At 33.2% G+C, this 18,909-nt stretch overlaps 3 protein-coding genes and 1 long non-coding RNA gene across 6 annotated transcripts; 2 read left to right on the top strand and 2 right to left on the bottom strand.

Moving 5' to 3' along the window:
* Positions 1-2,139: 2,139 nt before the first annotated feature.
* LOC127239520 (uncharacterized) lies at positions 2,140-5,663 on the bottom strand. 2 transcript variants are annotated; one of them, XR_007836148.1, is made up of 5 exons: positions 5,301-5,663; positions 4,527-4,653; positions 3,730-3,799; positions 3,540-3,628; positions 2,140-2,538 (listed from the first exon to the last, which is right to left on the bottom strand). It is a non-coding gene; the product is annotated as an uncharacterized LOC127239520 (long non-coding RNA). The 2 variants fall into 2 exon arrangements; XR_007836147.1 differs by lacking the exon at positions 2,140-2,538 and having other exon boundaries at positions 2,591-3,628.
* A 95-nt stretch (positions 5,664-5,758) lies between these two features.
* LOC127239519 (heme-binding-like protein At3g10130, chloroplastic) lies at positions 5,759-7,596 on the top strand. The gene is made up of 8 exons (XM_051257700.1): positions 5,759-5,978; positions 6,050-6,139; positions 6,217-6,287; positions 6,383-6,484; positions 6,596-6,700; positions 6,941-7,076; positions 7,159-7,268; positions 7,395-7,596. Exons 1-8 carry the CDS (start codon positions 5,801-5,803, stop codon positions 7,467-7,469), a joined length of 867 nt encoding a protein of 288 aa, XP_051113657.1. The 5' UTR covers positions 5,759-5,800; the 3' UTR covers positions 7,470-7,596.
* Positions 7,597-9,465: 1,869 nt separating this feature from the next.
* LOC127240008 (alpha carbonic anhydrase 1, chloroplastic) lies at positions 9,466-12,614 on the top strand. Of its 2 annotated transcripts, none has more exons than XM_051258429.1 (6): positions 9,466-9,726; positions 10,452-10,666; positions 10,777-10,921; positions 11,085-11,224; positions 11,484-11,663; positions 12,291-12,614. In XM_051258429.1, exons 1-6 carry the CDS (start codon positions 9,663-9,665, stop codon positions 12,435-12,437), a joined length of 891 nt encoding a protein of 296 aa, XP_051114386.1. In that variant the 5' UTR covers positions 9,466-9,662; the 3' UTR covers positions 12,438-12,614. The 2 variants fall into 2 exon arrangements, with proteins under 2 accessions (XP_051114386.1, XP_051114387.1); XM_051258430.1 differs by having other exon boundaries at positions 9,478-9,726; positions 10,777-10,883; positions 11,122-11,224.
* Positions 12,615-15,550: 2,936 nt separating this feature from the next.
* LOC127240011 (uncharacterized) lies at positions 15,551-16,756 on the bottom strand. The gene has a single exon (XM_051258433.1). The coding sequence runs from the start codon at positions 16,595-16,597 to the stop codon at positions 15,746-15,748; it is 852 nt and encodes a 283-aa protein (XP_051114390.1). The 5' UTR covers positions 16,598-16,756; the 3' UTR covers positions 15,551-15,745.
* Positions 16,757-18,909: the final 2,153 nt, after the last annotated feature.

Here is an 18,909-nt window from a genome sequence, read left to right as displayed (position 1 = left end):
TTTGGACTCTATGTGGATATTTTTAATAAGCCACGTATGATTGTAAATTGGGCCTTCATAGCCGGCCAATGCAGCGTGTGCCTATTAGTGATGTGCGAACAGGTTTGTGTGATACACGTATATCTGTTGCAAATTGGCCACGGGTATTCTGAAGCCATGTGGGCCTTAAAAGGCCTGCAATAATTATACGGGCCTGCCGGAAATTGGTCCACAAACAGCTTATGACACTTGAGTTTTCCTTTGGGCCTGAAACAAGTGGGCCGACAAATTGAATTTAAGATGGGGCCGTACGCAAAGGTAACATTGGGCCTGAAAAGCCGGGCCTGTCGGATATGAGCCGACAGCACATCAATTTTCGAGTTGGGCCTGTCGGTAATAGGCCGACAAGGTGAATTGTGTAATATGGGCCTGTCAGTAATGGGCCGAGAAGAAGTAACTTTTAATACAGGCCTTGTCGGTAATGAGCCGACAATAAGCATGATTACATATGGGCGTGAGGATATGAGGATATGAGCCCACGGCACCAAGTCTCGAATTGGGCCTGTAGTAATAGGCTTCAAAGAGGTAAATATTATTATGGGATTAACGGGCCTGTCTGTAATGGGTCGACAGTAATAATGATTCCATTTGAGCCTGTTGGATAATGGGCCGACAAGATGTGAATTTTAATATGGGCCTGTCGGATATGAGCCGACAGCACATAAATTCTGGAATTGGGCCTGTAGGTAACGTGCCGACAAGAGGTGAATGTTGATATGGGTCTGTCCGTAATGGCCCGACAGTAAACATAATTCCATATAGGCCTGTTCTGAGCTGAAAGCACATAAATTCTCAAATTGGGCCTGTCTGTAACGGGCCGACAGGAAGTGAATTTTAAAACGGACCTGTCGGATATTACCCGACAACACATAAATTCTCCAAATTGGGCCTGTCGGTAACAGGCCGACAAAAGGTGAATGTTGATATGGGTCTGTCGGTAATGGGCCGACAGTAAACATAATTCCATATAGCCTATAGAACATAAATTCTCAAATTGGGCCTGTCTGTAACGGGCCGCCAGGAAGTGAATTTTAATATGGACCTGTCGGATATTACCAGACAACACATAGATTCTCCAAATTGGGCCTGTCAGTAACGGGCCGACAAGAGGTGAATGTTGATATGGGTCTGTCGCTAATGGGCCGACAATAAACGTAATTCCATATAGGCCTGCTATGAGCTGCAAGCACATAAATTCTCAAATTGGGCCTGTCTGTAACGGGCCGACAGGAAGTGAATTTTAAAACGGACCTGTCGGATATTACCCGACAACACATAAATTCTCCAAATTGGGCCTGTCGGTAACAGACCGACAAGAGGTGAATGTTGATATGGGTCTGTCGGTAATGGGCCGACAGTAAACATAATTCCATATAGCCTGTAGAACATAAATTCTCAAATTGGGCCTGTCTGTAACGGGCCGACAGGAAGTGAATTTTAATATGGACCTGTCGGATATTACCCGACAACACATAGATTCTCCGAATTGGGCCTGTCGGTAACGGGCCGACAAGAGGTGAATGTTGATATGGGTCTGTCGCTAATGGGCCGATAATAAACGTAATTCCATATAGGCCTGTTATGAGCTGCAGGCACATAAATTCTCAAATTGGGCCTGTCTGTAACGGGCCCACAGGAAGTGAATTTTAATATGGACCAGTTGGATATGAGCCGACAGCATACAAATTCTGAAATTGGGCCTGTCGGTAACGGGCCGACAAGAGGTGAATGTTGATATGGGTCTGTCGGTAATGGGCCGAAAGTAAACATAATTCCATATAGCCAATAGCACATAAATTCTCAAATTGGGCCTGTCTGTAACGGGCCGACAATATGTGAATTTTTTAGTATGGGCCTGTCGGATATTACCCGACATGATATAAATTCTATAATTGGGCCTGTCGGTACGGGCCGACAATAAACATAATTCCATATAGGCCTGCTGTGAGCTGAAAGCACATAAATTCTCAAATTGGGCCTGTCTGTAACGGGCCGACAGGAAGTGAATTTTAAAATGGACCTGTCGGATATTACCCGACAGCACATAAATTCTCCAAATTGGGCCTGTCGGTAACGGGCCGACAAGAGGTGAATGTTGGTATGGGTCTGTCGGTAATGGGCCGACAGTAAACATAATTCCATATAAGCCTATAGAACATAAATTCTCAAATTGGGCCTGTCTGTAACGGGCCGACAAGAGTGAATTTTAATATGGGCCTGTCCGATATTACCCGACATAACATAATTTCTGGAATTGGGCCTGTCGGTAATGGGCCGACAATAAACATAATTCGATATAGGCCTGTTATGAGCTAAAAGCACATAAATTCTCAAATTGGGCCCGTCACAGTTGGCCTGGGCCGACAGCTTGTGGACCTTTTCCGTTGTCAGCGTGAATGGTAGGTTGACTCGATGAATGTATGCTATTTATTGTTTCCTTCTAATATTGTGCTCCTCTTGGGCCTTTTTTGTCCCTCTGGTTTTTTGGGCCTTGATTTTCTTTATAATATAACAAAGTCAATTAAAGTTAACGTAGTAGGAACTACTCCGATTAACCATGTTAGTATAAAATTTCTAAAAAACTACTCCCTCCGTCCCAAAATGTTTACCATTTTTATTTGTACCAAATAGGTTTATTTCTATAAATAATCATATTACTGTAAAACAATTCTTATTTTTTCATTATTTTTACACAATTACCACTACTTTTTACACAAGACAAAAAAAAATCATTTATCTTTATTTCTTAAGGACTACCAATATAATACTCCCCCGTCCAGCTAGAAAGTATAGATGTTTCTATTTTGGGACGTCCAATTACAAAGTAAACATTTCATTAAATACCTTACTTTTTTCCACAAATATTCTTACTTTACATCACATCATTACTTTTACACCAAAAAGCAAGGGCAAAAATGTCATTACATTACTTTTAACTACCCACTATAATTAAAATACTATCATTTCTTAAACACCACGCCAAAAATAATTGTATTTTTGTGGACGGAGGGAGTATCAATATTCCTATGGTGTCCAACACAATAAGACTATACGTTTACGGAAGGAGTATTATATTTACACGTTCTCTTCACATACATTCACAATTCCACGTTTAATAAAAAATAATAATATATCATATAAAACTTTGTTTCTAAAAAATGTCCATATTTATTTTAAGAAAACTATTAGTCATATTATTAAATTTCTTTTAAACCTCTTTATATATTATACTAACTCCCTCCATATAATTATCCCTTTTTTTATTTAGGTTCGTTTTTTGTCTTTTTTTTTTAAAAAAAATATGATTATATATTTTGATCATATTTAAAAATTCATGATAAGAAGGACGTATATTACATTATAAATTAAATATTAATTAAAAAATAAAAATAAAAATAAAAATCTATCTAACTCTCAACCATGGCAAGACATTCTATGCACTTTTCAGAACAAAGCTCTGATGAATAAAATGAGACACGAGACGAGAGTAGTTACTTTACCAGATATTGCATTTCATTGCCTGCTGATTTGGACGTACAGAATGCATACCCCTCCCTCCTGCTTAATTGCTGGCTGCTGTTTCTTACACCTAAACAAACTTAAAAGTTCCACAAATCAATTTCAACGAGAGTGAACAAATGAGATAAAATAATAAATAAATCTGCATTGTATGCATGTGGTTGTTCGTACCTGATAATTTGCACCATGAAAGACACCATCAGTGAAATATGAATCCAAAAGAAGAATTCTATCAGCTACCCTATCAAGAAGAGCAAAGAGTAGGAGATCAGATCAAGGAAGGTTGAATCATGACAACAACTGAATTAGCAACATTCTCCTCAAGAAACATTACATTACAAACAAGCAAACAGTTAAGCCAAAGACTCACAAGATTGCAAAAATAAAGATAAAGAGCATTTAATCCGTTTCTTCGATGTTTTCAAACCATTCTATCAATTTTATATTCAGGTCTCGTATTTACGATGGAGCTTTACAGTGAGATACAAATAGTAAGCTGTGTAGTCAGTCTATTGTAGATAGTTTCTGCCTCCAGAGCCCCAAGATCACAAGACAGGACCTTCATAACAAAGAAATTCCTATCCTCCTGTCATGATAACTTTTGATATATTACATGAAAGGTATAACTAAATTGGACCCTTCTTTGCTGGAAATCTCTAATACCAATCGCTGAATTAATGGCCATGTCACGGGTATTTGGAGGAAGGGAATTAATGCAAGGAGTTTCAAGAAGTAACTGAGAAACGAAGAAAGTGAAGGTAAATTACATGTATCATATCAAAGCACATACGCCACTGGCATTTTCTAATGAATAAAACATCTTATTCTTTTTCACCATGGAGAATTAAGGTTCTATTCTATTTCGAGGGTTTTTTTTTCCAAATTTTCTATTATGCAACATCACAATTCCCATTAACAATATACCAATATTCGATACACCCTAACATTTGTAAGAGAAGGGAATTTACCTGGACAAGTTGTGAATGCCTGAGGAAATATAGAAACTGAAAGAAGGGAGGTCCTTCTGATATTCTCCAAACTGTGAGCATATATGTATCATGATTTATCCAACCATTTTATAGGATCAAATTCTGCCTGTAAAATAGACAAATGCTTTGATTCAATAAAATTTGCAATTTCAGATCATTTGAAGATTGTGTGTATACATAATCTGTAATTTAATCAAGAGTAAGAAAGAGAATGTTGAATGTTAACCAATTATATAAACCATGCAATGGTTGAACCTCAATTAGGAAAACTTGTAGCTACTAAAACTTACATGTAACTCTAGATCAAGCATATTAACTGAGGAAAAAGGATAATGCAAATTTGCTAGATTTTGCTTCAATGCAGGAAACTACAGAAATTGAATGATAGAGATCAGATTATTGCATCACTGAAAGCATCATAATAAATATAGTGATACTATGTTTTTAAAATTGTCTTCTGCAGGATTAAAACTACCATTGAAACTACGCAGTGTTCTATCTGCAGAGGTAACGCAACAAAACAAAACAGCCTAATAAAGTATAAAACAGCAGATTGGTTCAGAGTTCGCTGTAATTCAGATCTCGAGAACTCATACATATGCATGTATCGATTATTGCATCAAACATGTTCGTCGGCATGAATACAGATTTCTTAGGAACTAAAGGATGTCGAATTACAAGAAATTAACTGCTACTGAACACGAAGATGAAATACAAAGTAAAAAAAGCACTGCATCAATGCGCGATTATTACCAAATTTCACCCCTCTCTTCTCCGATGCCTCGTTTGGAACACCAATGGAGTTCCAGGAGTTGAAAGTCGTATTAATCGGCACGCTTCCGTTCATCGGACTACAGCTTATCGCTCCCCACACCGCCGCCGGCCATACGACTGCAAATACCACCCGCATTACTGATCTCAACCCTAGTTAACCAAATTTGGCTCCGCCCATCGGTGAAATTTGGGGAAAAATTTAGGTATGGCTGTTGCGAGAGGGAGCTGAACCGAGAGGATTTTGGCGAAAGCGTTATACAGCAGAACTTTGGAGTTATGGTGAAGAAACGATCTGCCATGGACGCTCCCGATTGTAGAAGTTTCAGTTCTGTTAGAATCTGAATCTGGTTATATATAATTCATCGATATTTTGGAAGTATCTGGAACATAGAATCTAGATATTTTTTATATGGAAAATATGTATATATATACATGGTCAAGATTTTTTTGCGTCCTCTTAACCTTTCAGAGCAGTTCCAATGATACTCAACAGACCTTCAATCCTCACTACCAAAACGACGCCGTATTCATCCACAAGACGGCCGGCGACGGCTGATAAAAGAAGCCGGAGAACGGTGGCAGCCATGTCGGCTCTTGAAGCAAGGATCTCTCTTGTCTTCGCCATAGCTACTCAGACATCGTCCCGCGCCCAGCGCTGTAAGATTTGATTGCAATCCGATTTATTGCTCCTTTCTCAAATTGTTTGTTGATTCCTTGATTTAATTCAGTGCTGATGGAATTGGCGAGCGAGACGGCGAAATACGCGTTTCCGAATAGGAAGTTCGAGAGCAGGAATCTCGAGGAAGCATTGATGTCTGGTAATTAAGCCTTGAACTGAGATTCTTCTGTTGAATTTATGCTGTTTAAGAATTGATGATTCTTCGATCGATTGAAGTTCCTGATCTGGAGACTGTGGAGTTCAAGGTTCTTCGCAGGAACGACGACTACGAGATAAGAGAAGTTGAGGTAATTAATAAACCTGATTCAAATTCTAGCCTTATTTACTGCAACAGATCATCGCCATAGCTCTTGGTTCTAAGCTTCTGCAATCACAAAAACAGTCTTACTATATTGCGGAGACGACAATGCCTGGAAAGTATGGATTCGATTTTACTGGTGCATCTCAATCTTTCAACGTTTTGGCCGAGTACTTGTTCGGTAAGGTAGCTGAAAAACAAACATGGTAGAATTCTTAACATTGTAAGCAAATTCAGTATCTTTACTGGTTAATTATCCATGGCTGCCATTGTTGGCATTTACTGCTCTTCTCTCAGAACACCAAACAAAAGCAAATGGAGATGACGACGCCCGTCTTCACTCGAAGAACACAGCCGGATGGGGAGAAGATGGATATGACGACTCCTGTAATAACTACAAAGGTATGTGTTTCAATAATAGATGGATTATATTATACTAAATAAATATAAAATAACTATCTCACCTAAAAATTTAAAATTTAAGGTAATAAATTACAAATTCTATTACACATGGAAATTTTTTTACAAATAGCACTGGATACTATGTTAAATCAACTTATTACTAAATAAGGTAAGCTGATAGGAAAATACATAATTATTTACATACTATATAATCTTTCAATGTATTCGATTCTCATATAGGATGAAGATCTCGGAAATTGGAAAATGTCGTTTGTCATGCCTTCAAAATACGGCGCCAACTTGCCGTTACCTAAGGAATCATCCGTGACCATCAAAGAGGTTCCCAAACGCGTCGTTGCAGTAGTTGCATTTGCAGGTTTCTTCTTTTAGCCAATGCACTTGATCATCTGTTCATCCTTAATTCTTGATCGATGATTCTCTTTGAATGTATGAATCAGGATTCGTTACCGATCAAGAAGTCGAACGGCGCGAAACCGTGCTAAGAAATTCACTGAAAAATGATCCAGAATTTTGCATCAAAGAAGGAGCCTCTGTAGAAGTAGCGCAGGTAATTTTGGGCTCGTATAAATAAAAAAATTATTATTTGATTTGATAATTTTAAAAATAATAAATAAAGTTTATTATTTTATATATTAAGCATAGTATTCTATATTCGGGTTCGATTATACTGCAGTACAATCCACCTTTCACGCTTCCATTCAACCGTCGCAACGAGATCGCTCTCGAAGTAGAAAGGAAGCAAGCATAAATGCGAGAGTTGTTATGGTTTTCTCCCTTGTGAAGGCATTGTATAGATAGATACATCTAGAGATATTCATATGGTGTATCATAAGCTTTTGACTGTTCATGTCAATACAGTATTTTAAATTTTTTAATGACTTGAAAAGTTTAAAAATATATATATATATATTATTTACTTTTATAAAATATTGTATTTAAATAACTACTCAATCTAAAAGTCAAAATCAAAATAGAAAACTAAAACCAGGTAACAAACTCCTTGGAAAGGAATCACATTAATTTGTGGCCACAATAAATCATGGCATGCAGGAATTAAAATAATTGCGAATGAAAGAATTTGTATTAATATGGAAAATAAAGTCAACTTACAATTATATCACTTTTTTTTTTTTTTCATTTTCTTTTCTTTATATATGAATATCTGAAGCAATTATTTTTCGAGTAAACACTGTAACGCAATACCCAACATTCTTTTTCACTTGTTTGAATGGTACGAGTGACTGCACATTGATCGATCGATCTTCTCCCACTGAATGAGAACCACAAATGCAGAGTGATGGTGGCCTAAAATGTAAATGCAAATTATTGTGATATGCATGTGCATTTAGATTGGGTTTCCACAACACTTTGCAGTGCTAGTGCTAGTGCTAGTGCCTTTTTTGTATTATATTATTTAGATTAATTTAATAATATATATTAAAAATTTATTTAAAATATTCATGTTGTCAAACAATCTCTAATAAGCACACAAAATATTTAAATTTTTTTTTTAATACAATACAAGTGTAATTCATTACATCGAATTATCAAAACATAACTCATAAACAGTAAAAATAAAGAGAAATGTTTACTCCGTACGCTCTCTCTCAAAATTGTAATGATAAGGTGTGTTTGTTTGAGGGATTTTGTGGGATTTCTACTATTTTCATAAAAAATTTTCTCCAAAAACGTTAAATTAAATATTTATTTTTTATTTTTTATATTATACTAAAAATCAATTTTACATTCAAAGCATCATATCAATTCTTATTTATATCACATCATACAACTATTCAAATTCAAAATTTTTCCTGTTCAAATCCCAACCCAAAGTACAAACCCTCAAACAAACACACCCTGAGATAACAAGAATTCATACCTAAACCCATATTGAATGCACTTGTAAATTCCCCCTCAAGGGACAATTGCCAAGCCTCGGTTTGTGTTACTAGAGTTACCACCTCAAAGGACTATACATTTATTACCTTGACAGTCGTCCCACCTCTACATCCAAAATTCCCAATTTGACGTTCATTTTTTAGTCGGATTTTGTTTACTTATGTGGCCTTCATGGAAATTTTGTTAATTTTATTATGTGTGTGTATATATATAGTCCAACTTTGTATGGTCTCCGCCACTTCTTTGAGGTCTTTTAAGCACAACCATCTTTTGTGGAAGATGTTCTTGTCAAGCGTAAGCAATGCCACTATATAACACGGGCGTGTCGCTTTCTTATCGGACTTAGTGGTGGGGTGAAATGGAAATATGTAGAACCTAACCATTCGGGTTAGAAAAAGCCATTATTTTTTTATTTTTTTTTAAAGAAAAATATTGAAAGATATCATAAAATTGAAGGTATTTTTGTGATGTAAATATATTACATCATATCCAATCATTTTTGTATATGTCTTCAATAATATTATCAAGAAAAAATTAATACCCTTGATAACTATAATAATTATATATATATAAACTTTTATCGAATAAATATCAGTTTAGTCAGTGCTTATTGAATAATGTAGTAGCATAAGGACTTAACAAACCTCTTATTTAATATAGTAATTTTAATAAATAGTAATAGTCTAAATAATTTCAAATAGTGGGAACTTTTTTAGAGTTGGATTTTTGTTCTCATTAAATTCAAAATGATTAAGCTCACGGGTGTCTCCAATTTGTCAGCGCCAAGATAATATTATTAAAAAAAAAAAAAAATTCTGGAAAAGATTGAGAAGGCAAAAAGGCAGCGGGAGGAATAATGAGGTGTGTGTATATAAAGCCACACGCATAGCGTTAAACGTCAACATTATTGGTTGCAGGTGCAATTGCAATCACAGTTCCTTCTCCAGAGGCGATCCGAAGCACAGCAATCGATCCTCTGAAACGAACCGAAGCTGCGAGGAATTTGAGTTTCTGTGATAGCACACGTTGGTTGCATTCCGCCATGGCTGCTCCGAGAGTAGCGTTCTTCGTCACCGCGATTGCGCTGTTGTTTGTTAACTCGCAGCGTACGTCTGAACATTCTGATCTCTTACGTTAAGTAGAAATTAGTTATGGAGATTAGCGTGCATGCTTAATCGATGTGTGGCTTTATCTGCGTTGGAAGTTAGATTGGTTCGATTGTGCTCTGAGTTTTCTCATTTGGAGTTTTTGTGATTTTATTTTTGAGTACTGATTTGTAGCTGTTTTACTGGTTATTACGTGTTCGTGAATACTGTGAAAGATAGCGCATAAGAATTTAACTGTCATTTTTTCTCAAATATTTATATATATGTATATATATACACAGATTAGAATCACTGAATGTTGTTTCATTTCCTTCGTCAGTATTCAATCTCTGCTTTTTTACATGTGAGGCTAGCTGTCGTTTGGGACCTAGTGCTGTTCTCTTGATTTTAGTATGTCGTCCACCAGTTTGGATCTAAGTAAGTAAATTCTTTGGTAGTATCCGGAACTAGTAAAAACGACGAATTATCATTGCAAATATAAGAATCAGCTCAACACACATCGGATTGGTATTTAGTTATGTTCTTTTCAGAAAAAATAAATGACAAGTTAACTAAATTTCAACTGTAGCCATATTCTCGAAAAAACCAACCGTTAGGATAAGAACTACATTAAATGATCAATTGCCATAACTCAATTCTGCTCATCCCGAAGCTAACCGAGCTGTTCGTACGAATTCTGATTTTGCTCAATCCGGTGACTGAAAAATTGACTGTTGGACTTGCAGAAGACGAATCTGTTCAATTCACATACTTAGGAGCTACAGGACCAGACCACTGGGGAATTCTCAGCCCAAATTTCTCAATGTGCAACAAAGGAAAATTGCAGTCACCAATCAACATCTTGACATCACAGGTTGTGGTGAACAAAAACTTGAAGCCTTTGATCAGATCGTACGAAATTACAAATGTCACTTTGGTCAACAACAAATTCAACGTTGGGGTAAATTTGTTCCTTCAATTGGATGATCTCCCTCTAATTGCTGAATTCCTAATCAATTACATATTCCAAATTATATTGGTATTAGTCTAACCAGCAGAATGTGGATACAGGTGCGCTACCCTGATCATTCGGGAGGGCTAATGGTGGAGGGGAAGATGTACAAATTGATACAGATGCATTGGCATGCTCCTTCTGAGCACAGAATCAATGGACGAAGGTTTGCTCCGATCCTTCTGAACACAGAGACATACAAAAGTACCTTATTCAATCATATACTACTAAAGATCATTCTAATTCTATATCCAAAAGGATTATTTATATATAATAACAAATACTAAATGCTAATTTTCTTAACATGTTCTTATATCACTCTCCAATAAATTTGGAATTAATAATAATAATAAAATTAAATAAGTAGTCATCTATGACTACGACTATGACACCCAATGGTGCAGGTTTGCTGCAGAGCTTCATCTGGTGCACGTTGCTGGTGATGGAAGTGTTTCTGTGATAGCAATTCTTTTCCGCTACGGCCACTCCGATCCACTTCTTGCCAAAGTGAGTTCTCATTAATTCCTCTTAATAATTATCAAACAGATATCACATGGTAAAAAATAATTACTACAGTGTATTAATAAAAATAATTATTATACAGTAAAAATAATTATAGATTAAAATTAAAATAATTAAATAATTTAATTAATATTAAAAATTTATGAAATGTGATTCAAGTGTATAATTATATATATATATATATTTTTTGAAAAAAATAACAAATGCTACTATCTCTGTGGGATGTTGCTATGCTAATGAACAGATTCAAAACAAGCTGAATGAACTTGCATATGAGATGAGAATCCACAAGGACAGCCCAATAACATTTGGGCCATTTCACCCCTCAGAAGTGAGGAAAAGATGCCACAAGTATTACAGATATGTTGGCTCTTTCACCACGCCACCTTGCACACAAAATGTCATCTGGAACATTCTTGCCAGGGTAACTCAATTGCCTCTCTTTTCTTTCATTTCAGTGTCAATCTTTTTATATATAATACGAAATATTATATTCAAAGCAAAATATTTATAACAATTTTCAAAAGAACACACTTGTTAAATTTACTTTCTTTTTTTTTTTTTTTTTTTTTCTGTGAAGTATAGAATCATAATAATTAGATGTATTTTAAATGACCAATAATCATGAGATAAAATAATGCACACTACTTGTTTTAGTAAAGAAATATTAGATAAGATTATTGTTACTATTATTGCTCTTAATCTAACATTTTAAATGTTCATTGTAAATAAATAATTAGATTTATAAGCTAGTGTAACAGCACTACATTAATTTAATTACCCTTATTATAGTTCTGGTAAATAGGAAATGAGATTGAAATTTTTTTTCAATTAACAGTAAAATTAGAAGAAATAGTTGCATAAATTCATTCATAATAAGAAGAATATATATATATATGTTGAAGTTGTTTGAAATTGATTTGAAAAACAGAATAATAATTTGTATTTTTATGTAAAAATATTTTAATTTAATACTATATTATATAAAAATAAGTAATAATTAAATTTAAATTTAAAATAGCAACAAAATAAAGTATGTGCATGTGTGCAGGTGAGATCGATATCAAGAAAGCAAGTAGAGGCACTGAGGGCTCCACTGGACATGAGATGCAAGAACAACGCGAGGCCATGTCAGCCAATGAATGGGCGACACGTAGAGATGTACGATGAGGATGAGCCCATTCCGCACGGGCATTAATTGCTTTCAATCACCACGTGGCCATCCATAATAATAAGATTCCAATTAATTAATTGAGGGACTTCCACGCGAAGCCCGGTACGTATACTCTCCCCTTTCTCTTGTTATTATATATGGACTATGTACTTACTAAATTAGCACTATTCTTATCGTTGCCTTTTCAAAAATAAAAAATAATAATAATATAACTAATACCAATAATTATCTCACCAACACATTCTTTTTATACCTATTTACCAAAAATATCATTCACATCACATGATACACCTTCAACTCACTAAACCTGAGGTTCTTTAGGTTTTTTTTTTTTTTTTCTTAACAGATTTATTCACTCATATATTATTTTCCTTAATTTATTACATAAATTTTGTAGGACAATATAAGTGGAATGGATAAAGTATCTTTTAATTTTAATTAAAAATAATTCCAAAATTAAACTATAATCAATATAATATCTGCAATTATTTATTATTCAAATATGAGGTTACAGTTACACCAATTGCTACTCTACCTCAAAGGGAAAATACAAAACTACTACACCTAAAACATTTCATACTGCCCAGCACCCACTTATTCACCAATAAATACACCTATAAGCAAGTGTAGATCGAGGATACAGAGCATTTTCAGTTGTTGATTAATTATTTTAAAAATTTAATTATAATTAGATAATGTAGTTTTAGAATTAATTTATTGAATTATGTTAAATACTTGTATGTTGAATAGTAGTACAAAATTGTTGACACCCATATTAAACATTGATACAAAATATGTTACAACTGTTGCTGTGTTTATTGGTAGTATTTTATTTTATTTACTGTTCAATCCCATTGGAGTATATTTTTATATTGAGTATTCTTATTTAAAATATTATATTGAATAACTATTCTGATGTGGCAAATATCAAAATAAATATATCTATAGAATAATAATAATAACAAAAAATACAAATGAGCACAACCCATTATAAACATATGTTGTACCAAGCCAAGTAATTTTATAAAACAGTGTTTATATTTAGGGTTTGTTTACATTGTGTTTCTAATGACACAATTCATTATAATATTATTAAAAATTATATATAATGTATATACATATTAATATAATATATATTATCTACTAATAAATAGTTAACTTTTCACACAAAATCTAATTTATTTTATATATTATCTATATAATTTTTCATATTTAAAATTCAGAATAAATTTATCCAAAAAAAAAAACACACAGTGAACAAACTAATAGTTGTGAAGCAAATATTCACATAATAATTAATGACATACACAAAGATGCAATCATAAATTTATTTTCAACAAAAAAACATGGATAAAATTTATTACTATTATTATTATTATTACACAAAGACGGAATCATGATTTTAATTCAACAAAATATGGATGAAGTCAATTAATAATTATTATAATAACATTTTATTGTATAAAAAAAAAAAAAAGAAAAAAAGAGACAAAATAGAACACAAAGTGAAAAGAAAAAAAGATAAAGACAAAGAGGCAAGGCATTTTTTCAAAAAATGTCTATATGACCAAAACAAATTTCTATGTAGAAGAAAATAGTATTATAAATGTTATTTGTATTGTAGGTGCAGAAGTAGAATCACTCCAAGTCCAAGCTGCGGTGGTAATTGGTATCGTTGCTAATATTCCAACCCCACCAAATTCAATAATACTCATTCAAGTCAAAAACCACTCATTAATTGTTTAATTAATTAAAATGCTACACAATAATATTTACACCATTTAATGACCCCACTTGCCCCCAACCACCTTATAGTCAACAATTTGTTCCTAATTTCCTTAAATGACCATTTAAATTTTGATGGCAGTCAAATACTTCCAGAATAATTATTATTGTTATTATTATTTTAATTTTAATTTTCTGTATCTTCTTAATTCACGATAATAATAATAGCCATAATTCACTGAAGATTTGATTTCGTTTGTGGTAACCTTACCTATTTGGTAGACGTGCAAGCAATGTGTGTGCAGTGATCTGTCTGTCTGTCTGCCTTCTTCGTTGTGTGCACCACCAGACTCCACACCAAATTAGTTTCATCAATCAATCATCCTTCACGCAATCCCCTAATAAATTATGCAAATGACGTACTCACAAATCATATTTATACAACTATTTTAAATATAAAAAAAAAAAAAAAATCCTTTGTTGAAAATCCCCTTTCAAAACGGTCATGATTTTTGTAATATATTCAAAAATATTAATATTTTATTCATTAGTAAAATTACAAGATGATTTTAATATATTTCAATACGTTTTATGTTAGGGTGTGATTATTTGTACAATAATAAAACATAAATACTTTTAAATAGAAATAACAAAAATATAAACAACATATTTTTCGCACGGTAATAAAAAGTAAATATTTTTTAATATAAATAACAAAAATAATAAAAAATATTTTTAGTTGGATAAAGAGTACTAAAAACACCAGTATTAAATTTAATACTGTATTTTATAAGAATGTTTATAATGTGATATTTTCACAAAATTATTGTAAATAAATAGTGATAAAAAAAAAATTACAAATATTTTTACAAAAAAACCTTGAATATGAAAATTAAGATTTATTTATATTTTTTTTATAAAAATAAAATTAAAAATTTCATAGAATTAATAATATAAAATCTGAATTACATAAATTGAGTATAAAAAATATGTTGACACCATTCACAGCAATAATGTAAATAAAAAGAAAATAATTTATTAAATTTAAGAAACTAACACTTTTACAAAATCCTGAACACACTTATGAAAAAAACCAAAAGGTAAAAAACAAGTATACTTTCTTTAGACAGAAAAATATTATCACATAGCAAATTATTTTTATGAAAAAATACACAAAACAGCCCAATACACATATATATATATATATAATTAGTTTCTCAAAAATAAATAAATCGACATGATTCTATATAAATATTAATGTAACCATTTATTACGATATACCATAGATTATTTAATTAGTTTCTCAAAATAATTAAATCGACATGATTCTAATTAAAATATTTAACTAACCATTTATTACGTTAGCTAATACGTTCTTATCTACACAGAGCACATAAATAAATACTTCAAAATTTATCCACTCCAAAGAAAAACCTACCGTTATAATACTACTGCATATTTACAAAAAGTGAGTAAAGCACAATCAAACAGAAGGGTAAAATTGGAAAATCGTACATTACGGTTAATTTTAACAGCCACGTCACTCACTGCCCTCTGCCCGTCAACAACTCCACACGCCACTCGCTCACGTGCCACGCGCCATTCACCTAAGCCACGCGCAGCCCTGAGACGGCCTGACCGAAATCATCGGCGGTCCAGGAATCCGACCGCCGCCCCGACTTGAACCTCTTAACCTCTCCTAAACCGGCCGGTTCACCGCTCATCTGAATTTCCCGTACCTTAACGCTCACGCTCCGCCGCCGTAGGTCCACCACCACCTGCTCTTCCTCCACCACTTTCCGACTCGCCGACCTCGACGCCTTCCGGTGACCTTTCTTCTTCCTAAAGATACTCATCACCTTCGAGTAGAAACCAGCCTTCTGCTTCTCTCCACCACCACCGCCGCCGCCGCCGTTGCTTCTAGATTTCTCTATCAGCTTCTCCTTCCTTTTCAACGAAGCAGACCGGCGGCGGCAGCGCTTCGACCTCACCCTACCTATACAGGAAACCTTAGGAGATCCAGGCTCGGCCACAGGTACGGAGGACTTCCCGACCGAATCGGACCGGTTCGGAAACAACCGAATACTCGCCGGTTTACACGTCCTCCGCTTGGAATCCATCAACGTAGCTTTCTGAGATTTAGGCAATCCGATAATGGACGCCTTCGATTTCAAGCTAACGGAGAATCGCTGAGAATTAGAGTTAGAGCTAGGGTTTAAGCTCGAATTATTATTATTACCTCCTTTGGTAGAATCCTTCCGCTCGTATATAAAGGCGTTGCGATCGAACCAATCGAATTCCGCATCCTTCGATAGCCAAAACGATTCCGGCGGAAAATCAGCCTCCAAATCCTCCACCGCGGCCGTTGCCGCCGCGAGATCGGAATTCACCGGCGATTCTTCGTCTCCGGCGCCATCTGATGAAGCTGAAACGAGCTTCGTATGATCTGGTTGATTCATTTGAAGACGATCGATAGGATCGAGCGGAGAAAATTGGGAAGCAGACAGAGAATTGGGGATTGGAAATGTAGAGGAGAGGGGAGGAAGGTGTGAATTGGTTGGATACAGTGCATGGAAGACTGCGGCGGTGCAAACAAAAATTGGACCAATAAATACTACTACTATGTGAATTCATTTTTTGAATTTTCTTTTTCTTTTTCTTTATGTTTTACTCTATTTTTAATTTCTTTTCAAGTAATTAAAATTATGTACGGATTCTTATTTTAAAAAAGAAAATTATACTTCAATAAGTAAACATCTTAAAATTAATAAATAATATGATTGTAAGTTGGTTTATCATTCTTTCATTTAATTTTATATTCAAAATATTAAATTAAATAAATTATTATCCATAGTATAATGTTAATATTATAAAAGGTTGTATAAGAATTTTTTTTGTAAAAAAAAAAAAGGATGGTATATATTTGATAGAAGAAGAAAGTAATATTTTTCAAAACTAAATATAACTCCCAACTGATTTTTTCCTTCACATTTATAGTAATAAATGCATTCATCGAAAATGGTCTATATGTGATGCATATATACGAAATAATTCAAAATGTTTCACAAGACAGTTGCATCTTATTTTTGGAATATTTAGTTGACATTATTATTTTGAAGCTGGTTGATATAAATCCTCAACAGTAAAAGATTAATCCTCCACCTTTATTTTCAACATTATTTGACTTACAAAGCTAAAAAAGATGAATAAAATATATTCCTTTCAATTCTTAAATCTCATACAAGCATCCAACCTAACTAATTACTTTTTATTCATATAAATTTATTTCAAAACTACTAAAACACCCTTAATTTCAAATCAACATAATAATGCTAATTTCACAATGTTAACCCAATTAACATAATAATAATACAATATAAAACATAATATATTTTTTATTTTCAACACAATAAACTTATACATGATAGATAGATAGAAAGATCCATGTACAAACTATCTATCTTGCAATTAAAATACTAACTAAATCAAATCAGCATAATATTAATTTCATAATTTGATTTAATTAGCGCCCTAACGGCCATCCAACCTTAGCATTAGTCATTAAATTTTCAATTCCAATTAACCTATATTTAGTTAATACTAATTCCAAGGTGTGCTTGGTTTGGGTTCAAACTTCAAACCCAACTCACTGCTATTTAGAGTGTGCTGCTTTTGATTTAGTTTCAAAATTTTTAATTTAGATTTGACATTAAAATGCTACCTCTCTCCAATTCAAAGAATTTCATTTATTTTTTTAATATTAATTATTATATCAAAATATATTACAAATTAAAAAAAAAATATACAAAAATATTTGTATTAATAGATATAATACTAATAAAAAAAATATTTATACAAATTAAATACAATTATGCAAAAAAATAAATATGTTACTTAAAGCTGGACAGAGAAAGCAATATATAATGAAATGTTAAAAGTATCGTTATTTTAGAAAAAAAGCAAAATCCAAATAATAAAAATATGAAATTTGGATAGTAAAGAAACATACCTAGCAATTCTATTTTTTTTTTTAATATATATACATACAAATATATATATATATAAATATAAATATAGTTGGTCTTGGATCAACATCCCACATTCAAAAGTGCTGACTGCTCTGATTTCTGATATCATTTTTTTGGAATTCAATGGCTCTCTCTCTCACTCCCTCTCTCTCTCTACCTAGAAGATACCTAATGAAAACAAACCTGTTTTTTTCTAGAAAAGCAGAAGGCAGAAAGGTACATCAAAAGATGGCTAGCTAAAGCCAAAACCTAAATATAGCACATCAATTCAGTGGGCACCGCACCACTCTCACATTTCAGGTTTTCAAAAACCACTTAAATAAGCATACATTCAACTACATATACAAATACAAAATAAAATTCCTCTTTTTTCACATTTATGCAAATATGTTTTGACCATAAAAAAAACACTCTAGAAGCATTTAAGTGTATGAAATTAGAAACCAATACTTCACTTTTACGTCACAATTTTCACAGCATAGATAAATATTCTTTCCAACCAAAGCTATTACGGCTAACACAAAATTTTCATAACAATGATCACATCAATAAAGTTTTTTTATTATTTAAAAAAAAGAAAAAAAAACACTCAAATCCAAAAAGACAAGTAACCCACCCATACTTTTCCAAAAAATACGCACATAAACAACCATCCCAATAACATATTATAATCAATAAAATAAATAGATAAATAAAAGCATTTCCATTTAGCAGATTTCCTGGAAACTGATAACTGTGTTAAG

This window comes from Andrographis paniculata, unplaced genomic scaffold (assembly GCF_009805555.1).
Source record: "Andrographis paniculata isolate CXL003 unplaced genomic scaffold, ASM980555v1 Contig78END, whole genome shotgun sequence".
NCBI lineage: Eukaryota > Viridiplantae > Streptophyta > Magnoliopsida > Lamiales > Acanthaceae > Andrographis > Andrographis paniculata.
The sequence above is the reverse complement of the archived record's forward strand: the minus strand, read 5'-3'. Positions and strand labels throughout refer to the sequence as shown.

Excerpts from the sequence above, each read along its gene's own strand:
- LOC127239519 (XM_051257700.1), top strand. The coding sequence starts at position 5,801 with ATGATACTCAACAGACCTTCAATCCTCACTACCAAAACGACGCCGTAT. Across the intron at positions 6,288-6,382 it reads ACGAGATAAGAGAAGTTGAG|TCTTACTATATTGCGGAGAC; the intron begins GTAATTAATAAA and ends TCACAAAAACAG. Across the intron at positions 7,077-7,158 it reads TGCAGTAGTTGCATTTGCAG|GATTCGTTACCGATCAAGAA; the intron begins GTTTCTTCTTTT and ends TGTATGAATCAG.
- LOC127240008 (XM_051258429.1), top strand. The coding sequence starts at position 9,663 with ATGGCTGCTCCGAGAGTAGCGTTCTTCGTCACCGCGATTGCGCTGTTG. Across the intron at positions 10,667-10,776 it reads ACAACAAATTCAACGTTGGG|GTGCGCTACCCTGATCATTC; the intron begins GTAAATTTGTTC and ends ATGTGGATACAG. Across the intron at positions 11,225-11,483 it reads CCGATCCACTTCTTGCCAAA|ATTCAAAACAAGCTGAATGA; the intron begins GTGAGTTCTCAT and ends GCTAATGAACAG.
- LOC127240011 (XM_051258433.1), bottom strand. The coding sequence starts at position 16,597 with ATGAATCAACCAGATCATACGAAGCTCGTTTCAGCTTCATCAGATGGC.